Below are 11,703 nucleotides of genomic sequence, written 5' to 3' on the forward strand. Positions count from 1 at the left end.
AGAATTACCTCCCATCGAGTTACCAGAAAGAGGCTCTCCCCCTCCCAGGGCCGTGGTGATGATGATAATGATGGTGGTGACGGTGACCACTAACTGGCTAGTGCTACCTTCTGGCATCTACGCAAATGTTGCTAGATCTCCACAGAAGCCAAAGATAGAGGCGGAAACTAAGACTGCATAGATACCTTGGAGTTGGGGAGTAAGCGGAAGCAGATGGCGGATATTTACTGTTTCTTTTTAAGTAACTTCCATATGGTATAAAATTGAAGAGAAAGAGTAAATGGATCCAAGGGAATAATGAAAATCCACAGCATCTTTTGGGAGGTACAAGTAGGATTTGAAAGGCTTCTAAGTAGGGAGGGAATTCCTGTGAATTCTCTCCCAACAACCTGAGACCTCGCAGGCCCCTTGAGTTGTGGGAGCAGGAGCTGTATTTTGCCCTCACAGGATCTAAGCAGTTGCCCGAAGAATGAGATAAGCCATGTTGCTTTTTTGTGTGTGTCTCTTGTCCTAGTTCTACCCTTTGTCTTCCCTGCATAAGTTAAATTGTGATTGTTTGAAAATAAAAATAATTACGCAGATCAACTTAGCAGTGTATCAATGAAGAAAAGTGACGTGTTTCTTTGTGTGCTTCAGCCCTTATCTCAGCCCGGGCACTCGCCAGGGAACTCTCTGTCATTCAATCCCTACGAGCCAGACGGAGGGCACTGGAACGCGGAAAGAGGTGAGAGTCGCCCTTTTAGTCACCAGTCAGTCGCAGCTGGATGAGATGGTCTGTACAGCCTCCCTCACAGTGAACTGGCCACATTGGTAGTACTGATGCTACTCAAGGCTCATATTTCTGAAAAGATTGTGTTCTTGGAAAAATGTTTGTGTCCAGTGATGTATTTCAGCGGCAGGCACAGCCATGTGGCTGGTAGAACCTGAAGGGATGTCTGAGCTGTTGGGATTGCGGACATGTTTAGGGAACTGTGGTCACTGGTGAGTCCACAAGAGGATGCAGCTCAGGGTGAGACCCTCGATGACCTCAGTAGCCCTCTATTAGACATGTTACCAGAAACAGGATCTCTTGGGTTCTGTAGATGACCCCAGGTCATTTTTTATTGGTGAATTTGGTCTGTTTATTGCTACAAAAACCACCCCAAAACTTAGTAGCTTAGAACGACAATAGTCATTTAATTATCTGGTGCAGGTCAGGAATTTGGGTGGGGTTCACCTGGGCGGTGACCCAGGGCCTCTCAGTAAGATTAGGGCTGGAGCTGGGCCAGCAGGGGAGGGGACCATGGTGAGGCCAGGGTCCTGGGGGCTGGCCAGCCTCTCCCCATCTCCATGTAGTCTCAGGGCCTCTCCGCCTGGGCTGTCTCACAACATAGAAGGTGTCAAGGCAGTTGGACGCCTTGCATGTCATCTGAAGCTTTAAGAGCCAGGTTTCCAACAAACGAGCCTTTTATAGCCTCTCCTGAGTATATCACAAATGTCTCTTCTGAAACCCTGTTAGTTGACACAGTTACAAAAGCCACTGAGGGGAGGTGACATAGACTGCATCTCTCAAAGGAAGGAGGATCAGAATTTTCAGACATAGTTAAAGCCACCATGGCCCATAAGGAGGGCCCCATCCGTCTTTGCCTCTGGCGTGAAAGACACTTTCTTGATAAACATTAACGCAAGAATGAGAGTCAAATACAATAGGGATGAGGAGATTTTTTGCTGCCCCCCCCCCGCCATGAGCTGGGTGAGACCGTGCCTTGAGTACTCAGTGGCACCAGAACTACCCAAAGTAATCAAGGTCTCGAAAGGCGAACTGTGACCACAGGAGGAGGGAGTGGGAGATGATGGATTTTCACAAGCCCAGGGTGTGTGTTTCTTGATTTGATTGCAGACACCCAGAGAGAAGCGTTACCCATGGACACTGAAGTGTACGAAAGTCCCTATGCAGACCCTGAGGAGATCAGGCCCAAGGAGGTCTACCTAGACCGGAAGCTGCTGACTCTGGAGGACAAGGAACTAGGCTCTGGTAACTTTGGGACTGTGAAGAAGGGCCAGTACCAGATGAAAAAGTAAGTCAAAGCTTTGTACCATCACACCACACTCGTTCTCATGTGAGCTTACATGCTAGAAACTACTACATATGCAAGTGTTCCATTCATTGTACCCCAAACACAAAATGTAACCCACCATAGCTAAATTCTTTTTAATTAACAGTAAAATTTTTGTTGATTTCTGGTACAATAACCATGAAAGTTCCCATTATGTATATTAACTATGTATATAATAATTATATATACAGAGGGTGCCTAAAAAATGTATACACGGGCCAGCCGAGTGGCGTGTTGGTTAAGAGGTGGCTTGGGACGCCAGCTCTGAGCAGCAGGGCCCCGGTTCGGATCCCACATGGGGCCAGTGACACTGCCCTCTACAGTTAAGATGGTGAACAACAGCTCAACCTGGAGCTAGGCTGCTGTGAGTCGCCGGCGACGGCATAGGCTGCAGCCCCTGCTGCAGTGGGCTGCCATAAGCTACTGTGTGTGGCTGGCAGCCAGCATGAGCGGCTGGCAGCCGGTGTGAGCTGCGAAGAGCCGCCATGAGTGGCCAGCGACCAATCTGCCTCACCCAGGAAGAGTGCAATGATAATACCAACATGGGCCAGTGAAGCAACGTCCTCCACAACTAGACTGAAGAACAAAACGATAGCAACTTGTCTGTTCCCCTTCCCCGATTCCCCAGCACTGTTCCCCTCTCCCAATTCCCCAATAAAATCTTTAAAAAAAAAATGTATACACATTTTAAGAAAGCAAACAACTATTAAAATTGTGATACTCAATATATACCAATAACAAACAATGAATACAAGTCACGTTTGAGTTCTGCAATTACAAGAGGTGCTCAAAGTAGTTACCATCAGCATCCAGAATCTTCTGATTATAGCAAACTACTGCTTGAGCAACGCTGACAAAAGTGTCCACTTGTATCACTGTATATGCCATTTCAATTTCATCACACAGTACCGTGCTTATCACGAATGCATGCAGTTGTCAGGCGTCTTGGAGGTTCTGTTGCATACTCACGCCTCCATTGTTGTACTTCCATGACGTTCTCGAATTTCAAATACCACTTCAAAATGGTCTTGCACGCCTCAAACCATAACTGTGCTTCTGCCATTTTTTTTTACTGTCCTGCCTTGGTGACACTAGCATTCATTTGAATAATGCCATCTTTTGAGCCAACATCATACTACACATTGCTACTGTCATTCAATTCAACTTCGAAAGGTAATACGTAGATAACATCTCTTAAAATGCACATACATTTTTTTTTGGCACCCCCAATATATTAGTTTTGACATAGTACGTGTGTCTTATAGAGAATTAGAAAATACAAACAAGCAAAACGTTAATATAAAAATGTCATATTTGTACCACCTAAATATCACTACTGTTTACTAACCTTAATATATATATGCATACATACACATGTTTTATTTAATTAAAATGAAATAATTTAGTAGCAGTGTTTTCACTTATTTTCTTTGATTTTTAAAAATTGTGTCTCATTTCTCTTACCCAGAAAATTTCTCATTTCTTATATCATTAATATAATTATTTATTTGCTTTATCCAATAATTTCAAATAGCAATACATATTATACAGCAGTTAGAACTGCTAAACTACTAAAATCTCTTTGTACTTTATTTGGTCTTGAGAAGGCAACCCACATAGAATATTCAGTAAAATAGTGGTTTCTAAATTCCTTTGAAACAAATTCTCTTTGAATATGTATGTTTGAATTAGTATGTTACTGATATGAATAATGTTGGTTTTGTTGTTCAATGATATTTTAAATTTAAATAATTTTTTTCTTGAGTAGGTAATTTACATGATTCAGGAGTCAAGAGTATAGATATAAGTATGCATAGACTCTCTTGCTTTCGATCCTTCCCCTTCCTTGTGTGTGTGTGTGTGTGTGTGTGTGTGTGTGTGTGTGTAAGTAAGTGTATGAGGTGTGCTCAAACAATACAGTGACTGTTTAAATAAAAAAAAATTATTATAGTAAAAGATACATTGCCATTAATCCCTCTCAAAATACTCCCCCTCGCTTCTAAAAAACTTACCCCATCATTGTTGTCATTTTCTGAAGCAGTTCTGGAAGTCCTCTTTCATGAGTGTCTTTAGTTGTGCTGTCATGGCTGCCTCGATGTCCTGAATCATTTTGACTTAGGGGAAGAGCCAGAAGTCACACACAGCCAGATAAGGTGGATAAGGACACATTGTAATGTTTTTATTTGACAGAAATTGCTGTACCAGAAGCGATGTGTGACACGGAGCATTGTCGTGATGGAGGATGATTTATGGCACACTTTAAAACACACCTTCCCTCAACCGTAGCTCATACCCAATTGACTGCATCGAACAAGTTGGAACTTATTACACACTGTTACTGAGGTTTGACACACCACTTCCTGTACTGAAGATCCCTGTCTTTCCGTTGGATGGCACCCAGCAGCAGCATTCACTGTATTTTGTGATCACAACGGAAATCCTCCATGTCACACATTGCTTCTGGTATGGTAATTTCTGTCACGTAAAAACATTATGGTGTGTCCCCATCCACCTTATTCACTGGATCTGGCACCACGCGACTTCTGGCTGTTCCCCAAAGTCAAAATGACCATGAAAGGTAAACGTTTTGAATCCATTCAGGACATCGAGGCAGCCATGACAGCACAACTAAAGATACTCATGAAAGAGGACTTCCAGAACTGCTTCAGAAAGTGGCAAGAACAATGGGATAAGTGTGTTTGAAGCAAAGGAGAGTATTTTGAGGGGGATTAATGGCGATGTGTATTTCACTTTAATAATTTTTTTAATTTAAATATTCACTATTTTGTGATCACACCTTGTATATATAAAATTGAATAATATGCTTATTTTAAAATATATGTATGTACACCACAGTCATTTTGTAAAATGAATTTAAATTATCCTGTATTAAGGTATACATTTTCACAACTTGTTTGTGATCCTTAAATTTTTTGCTTAATTATATGTGTAAATTAACATAGATATGATTATAGATGCATAGTTTCAACTAGAGGGTTTGGGAAGAGAGGGGCCCTATGGGTCAATTTGGGGCACAATGAGTTCTTTGCAGTCTTGAGTCTTCCAATCAATAAACATGACCCATCCCTCCATTTACTTGGGTCATCTTTAATTTCTTGCAGGTCTCTCAGCAGAGTTATTTAGTTTTCTTTGTAGAGTTCGTGTACAACTTTTTTTTGTTGGATTCAGTTGTAGGTATTTAGTGCTCTTGATGTTAATATGTATGGTATGATATTGTAAATGTTATTTGCTAATCCCTGGTGTTGGTTGAATGTAGAAATATAACTGGTTTTGCCTATTGACCTAATACCCAGCAACCTTGATGAATTCACCTATTATCTCTCACTTATTATTTCTAGTAGTTTATTTATGTTATCTTTAACCCAGAAATGTGTCATCTGTGAATTATGACAGTTTTATTTCATTCTGTCTAATCTTTATACTTTTTATATTTCTTTCTTGTCTTATTGTATTACACAGGAACTGTGGCTCAATGTAGAATAAAAGTGGCAGTAGCCTCATTCCTCATTCCTGATTTCAGAGGAAAACTTTCAGTGTTTCACTATTAGATTTGTAGCTGTTCTTTATTGGATTAAGAAAATTTCTGTCTGTCCTTACTTTTCCGAGAGATTTGTTTTTCATCACTAATGTGTTTTACATATTATTGAATTTATTTTTCCTCTCCTGGATAAACATATGGTTTTTCTCCTTTATTAAATTCATGTGGTTAATTACACTGATTGATTTTCAAATATTAAACCCACCCTGCATTCCTGGAATAAATCCATCTTGTTCATGAATTATATATTCATAATATCTTTCATAATTCACTGAATTTACTAATATTTCTCAGAATTTTTGCTTCTATGTTCATGAGGGATATCAGTAAATTATTTTATTATAATTTCTTTGTCTGGTTTTGGCATCAGGGTAATGCTGGCCTCATAAAATGAGTTAGGAAATTTCCTTCTCTTCTTTCCTGGGAGAGGGTGTGGGTATTATTTCTGCCTTAAACATTGGGAAGAATCAAGAAGTTGTTGCTTGTTAATTTTGACCCCTACCTCACACCATATACAAAACCAGTCCAGATGAATGATAGACTGAACTGTGAAGGTGAAACAATGAATTTTATAGAAATAACATAGACAATATTTCCATGTGGAGGAGGATGAGGTGGGTGCTTCTGGGGTGCTGGTGGTATTCTGTGTTTCCATCTGTTCACTGTGTAAACACTTGTTGAGTTCTACACTGAAGTTGTCTGCTTTTCTGAATGTATGTCAGACTTACTCTGCTATTCTCTTATTTTACCTGTTTTATTGGATAGTTCTGGTTTTATTCTCCCATGTTGGAGTTCAACAGAGGAGGTATACTTCCTACATTTGTGGGAATTGTATCACAGAGTGATGCAGTTTTTCAAACCATACATAATTTCGATTCATTTATTTCAGCCCCACTATATCAGAATATTGCCACAAGTTCAAACATTACCTGTGTGATGTTTTTATTAGAAAATAAAAAATAACTTTTTGTAAAATTGTTGAAGCTTGCTTAAAATTAACAAAGCTCAGCTTAAAAGTATTTTGTAAACTATGAGCTTTAATAGTGTATGCTTTTTATTTCTGCATCCAGAAATTCATGTTTAACATATATTAAAGGAGTGTTGTATTTACATACACTACATGTAATCTGAGATGGTGAATCTCAAGATGTTATAGGAATCCATGTATGTCATAGTTTGTAAGGTTTATTTGAAAATTATTTAAATATTCTATTATATTTAGGCTTTATACTTGGTTGGGGCATTCTGCATCACCATCCCCATTATTTTTAACTAATGACCTGTTACTGTTTTTGTCTATAAAATGAGAGAACATGGTTGGAAAACTAGTCACTTATAGCATGGCTTCTTAAGATGCATTTCCATTCTGTTGCAATTATTCACAGAACACCATTTCTTGCATAATTCTAGGAATTATGCTTCATTGGAGATAATTATCTAGAAGTGAGCCACTGTGAAAAGTTTCTTATGCGTTATGATGTCTTTTGCAGAGTTGTGAAAACAGTGGCTGTGAAAATCTTGAAAAATGAGGCCAATGACCCGGCTCTTAAAAATGAGCTATTAGCAGAAGCAAATGTCATGCAGCAACTCGACAACCCTTACATCGTTCGCATGATTGGGATTTGTGAAGCCGAGTCCTGGATGCTGGTTATGGAGATGGCGGAACTTGGTCCACTCAATAAATATTTACAGCAAAACAGGTATCATTAGGTACCCCAGAAGTTGATACTGTGAGGGCAGGGCTCACCTGCCTGATTTCTACGGGCAGCCTCTCTCCTCCCATGCTTTCACAGTGTCGGTCCACACTCAGGGACCTTCAGAGAGGAGGGAAGAGAGCTGTAACCTTCGAATCAAGAGTTCTTTTAACTCATTGGCACAAATAAAAACTCTAATCCAACAATCTGGTTCTCAATCCTCCTTTGCTCACTCTGTATTAGCCCAGTGATAGAATCAACTTTAGACTATCTTGACAGTAAACCTCCCCACACTACGAAAACCATGCTCTTTTACAATAAATATTTAATAAATGTTTTATAAGGGATAACAATGATGTCTTACATGCCTGGCTGACCTCTACATTCCCATGAGTAATTACTTCTGAAAATACCTGTTGCTATTAATTCATTACAATGGTGAATGGAGTAATCATGCTGTACTTCTCTAAAGCCATTGTTGAGATGGCAGACTCATAAGAATAGCCACTGGTTACCTCCTCCCATTTGCTACAATGTATTTGTACTTTATTTAGATTGTATCTTTAATCTACATAGAAGAGATGTGTTGTTACCCCCACTTGACAGGTAAGAAACTGAGATTCAGGGTTGGTTTTGTTACCTACCCAATATTGGAACAAGGATTCCAGCTGAAGCCTGGCTCTCTGACCAGGTCTGATCATGCCATTTTACTACTTTTCATGCAATTCAAAACATGCTGTGAAAATTGTACCAATCGACCACCAGAAGAATGGTAATAACTTTTGAACAGTTATAGGTTAACACAGATATTTATCACCACTCTTGACTTTTGCTTAAGAGGAATAGGAAATGAGAGGATTTATTTTCTGTCTGAGGAGCATGGTTGGTTGTTCTGAAATGTACTATCATCCACTATCACTAATGACATACTTGTGACTTTCAGGCATGTGAAAGATAAGAACATCATAGAACTGGTTCATCAAGTTTCTATGGGAATGAAATATTTGGAGGAGTGCAATTTTGTGCATAGAGATCTAGCTGCAAGAAATGTATTGCTGGTTACTCAACATTATGCCAAGATCAGTGATTTTGGGCTTTCCAAGGCACTTGGTGCTGATGAAAACTACTACAAGGTAGGAACAACTTAGCCAATATTCAGAACACCAGGTGGTAAAAAGCTAAAATGCAAATGTGTGTCTTCTATATTTTATTATGGTGGGGTTTCAAGAAGCAATTTCCCATTTAAAGATAACTATGTAAAAAATGCCCTTCTTACACTTTGATTCTATTGTTTAAAAAAAGGAAAAGACTCTAATATATCACAACTTGAGATTTACTCAGAATAGTATCTTCCAAACTATGTTCTTTGGAACAATAGGGAATCAATAATTAACTATCAGAAAGAGAAATTAGGAAAACAACCCCATTTACAGTTGAATCAAAAAGAATAAAATATGTAGGAATGAAATTAACCAAGGAGGTGAAAGACCTGTACTCTGAAAACTATAAGAAAACATTAATGAAAGAAATTGAAAACAACACAAAAAAATGAAAAGAAAAAACATGCTCATGGATTATAAAAGTATTATTAAAATATCCATATTACATAAAGCAATCTACAGACATAATGCAATCCCTATCAAAATTCCAATGGCATTTTTCACAGAACTGGAACAAATAATCCCAAAATTTGTATGGAACCACACAAGACCTAAATAACCAAAGCCATCTTGAGAAAAGACAAAGCTGGAGGTATCATGCTCCCTGGTTTCAAATTATACTACAAAGCTATAGTAATCAAAATAGCATGGTACGGGCACAAAAACGGACACAGAGATCAATGGAACAGAATAGGGAGCCCCAAAATAAATCATGCACATACGTTCAACTAATATTTGACAAGGGAGCCAAGAATACTCAACAGGGAAAGGATAGTCACTGCAATAAATGGTGTTGGAAAAACTGGATATTCACATGCAAAAGAATGAAATCGACCTTTATCTCATACCACTTACAAAACATTCACTCAAAATGGATTAAGGACTTCAGTGTTAAGTCGTGAAAGCATAAAACTCAAAAGATAAATAGAAAAAGCTCCTTGACATTGGTCTTGGCAAGGTTGGTTTGTTTGTTTTGTTGTTTGATATGACACTAAAAGCACAAGAAACAAAAGCAGAAATCAACAAGTGGGACTACATCAAACTAAAAGGTTCCTGTACATCGAAAGAATGAAAAGGCAGCCTACAGAATGGGAGAAAACATTTGTAAACCATCTATCTGATAAGGGGTAAATAGCCAAAATATATAAGGAACTCATATAACTCAATAACAGGGAAAAAAAATCAGATTTTAAAATGAACGAAGGACCTGAATAGACTCTTTTTCAAAAGAAGACACGCTGATGGCCAACGAGTACATGAAAAGGTGAGGTACTTGACATCACTAATCATCGGAGAAGTGCACATCAGAACCATAGTTAGATATCACCTCACACCTGTCAGAATGACTATTATCAAAGGTACAAGAAATAACAAGTATTGGCAAGGATGCGGAGAAAAGGAAACCCTTGTGCATTGTTGGTGGGAATGCAAATTGGTCTAGTAGTCACTATGGAAAGTAGTATGGAGGTTCCTCAAAAAATTAAAACTAGAATGACCATATGATCTAGCAATCCCACTTCTGCATATTGATCTAAAGGAAATAAAATCACTGTCTGGTAGAGATGTCAGTACACCCCATGTTCATTGCAGCGTTATTTGCAACAGCCAAGATATGGAAACAACCTAAATGTCTATCAATGGATAAATAGATAAAGAGAATGCATATACACACACATGCACACACACACACACTATTGACCTATTAAAAAAGAAGGAAATGCTGCCATTTGCAACAAGATAGATAAAACTTGAGAGCATTATGCTAAGTGAAATAAGTCAGACAGAAAAAGACAGATACTCTATGATTTCACTTATATGTTGAATATGTAAGTGATATCCAAAAAAACTGAACACATTTAAACAGAGTAGATTGGTGGGGGAAATGGGTGAAGGTGGTCAAAGGATTTAAACTTCCAGTAATAAGATGAGTAAGTTTTGGAGATCTAATGTACAGCATGGTGATTATAGTTAACAATACTGTGTTATATACTTGGTAGTTGCTAAGAGAGTACATGTTAAATGTTCTCACCATACCAACAACAAAAATGGGCCTTATGACAAGTGAAGGATGTGTTAACTAATGTTATTATAGATATTTCACAATATATATGTACATCAAATCATCATATTGTACATAAAACTAAAAGCCATGTTTAGAACCTGCAAAAAAGAGGCTAAACACTCCAGAAAAGGTGGCAACACAGGATTTTTCCTAAGAAAACAAAGCAAATGGAATGGGAAAAATAAAAAGTTGAACAGGACTGAAGAGAAATAATAGCGATGGAAGTGCAGAAGCTTGGAACTCAGAGAACTCACAGCAGCTGAAATTGTGCAGCACCAAGGCTGGAAAATGCACGTGCCCTTTCATCCCACATCTCCTCACGAGTACCCTACACACAGGGCAAATACAGATATACCTCGCTTTATTGTGCTTTACAGAGGTTGTATTTTTTACAAATTGAAGATGTGTGGCAACCCTGCATGGAGCAAGTCTCTCGGCACCATTTTTCCAACAGCATTTGCTCACTTTGTGCCTCTGTGTCACATTTTGGTAATTCTTGCAAGATTTCAAATTTTTTGATGATTATTATTTTTGTTATGGTGATCTGTCATCAGTGATTTTTGTTGTTATTATTATAATTGTTTTGGGGCACCATGAACTGCATCCATATAAGACAACAAACTTAATAAATGTGTGTGTTCTAACTGCCCCACCAACCAGCTGTTCTTCCATCTCAGTGCTTTTCCTCTGGCCTCCCTATTCCCTGAGACACAATAATATTGAAATTAGGCCAATTATTAACCTTAACAGTGGCCTTTGAAGCTGTTATACATAGTGATTCCTCTGATGGATCTGGGCAAACTATATTGAAAACCTTCTGGAAAGAATTTACCATTCTAGATGTCATAAAGAACATTCATGATTCATGGGAATAGGTCAAAATATCAACATTAACAGGAGTTTAAAAGAAGTGGATTCCAACCCTCACAGATGACTTAGAGGGGTTCAAGAAGTAACTGCAGATGTGGAAACAGCAAGAGAATTAGAAGTGGGGCCTGGGGCCGGCCGAGTGGCGCGATGGTTAAGAACTGGCTTGGGACGCCAGAGGGCCCCAGTTCAGATCCCACATATGAGGGCCAGTGACACTGCCCTCTACAGCTAAGATGCTGAACAACAGCTCAACCTGGAGCTG

At 38.7% G+C, this 11,703-nt stretch overlaps 1 protein-coding gene across 6 annotated transcripts in view; it reads left to right on the plus strand.

The window, feature by feature from the left end:
• SYK (spleen associated tyrosine kinase) overlaps positions 1-11,703 on the plus strand; it is an 89,647-nt gene that overhangs the window by 69,738 nt on the left and 8,206 nt on the right. For all 6 annotated transcript variants that reach the window (XM_019631457.1, XM_019631452.1, XM_019631454.1 and 3 more), the window contains 4 exons: positions 637-724; positions 1,880-2,057; positions 7,146-7,355; positions 8,293-8,482. In XM_019631457.1, coding sequence (XP_019487002.1) covers positions 637-724; positions 1,880-2,057; positions 7,146-7,355; positions 8,293-8,482 — 666 coding nt within the window. The remainder of the gene's footprint in view (positions 1-636; positions 725-1,879; positions 2,058-7,145; positions 7,356-8,292; positions 8,483-11,703) is intronic.

The sequence above is a fragment of the Hipposideros armiger genome, unplaced genomic scaffold (genome assembly GCF_001890085.2).
Source record: "Hipposideros armiger isolate ML-2016 unplaced genomic scaffold, ASM189008v1 scaffold_1000, whole genome shotgun sequence".
In the NCBI taxonomy this organism is placed as follows: domain Eukaryota; kingdom Metazoa; phylum Chordata; class Mammalia; order Chiroptera; family Hipposideridae; genus Hipposideros; species Hipposideros armiger.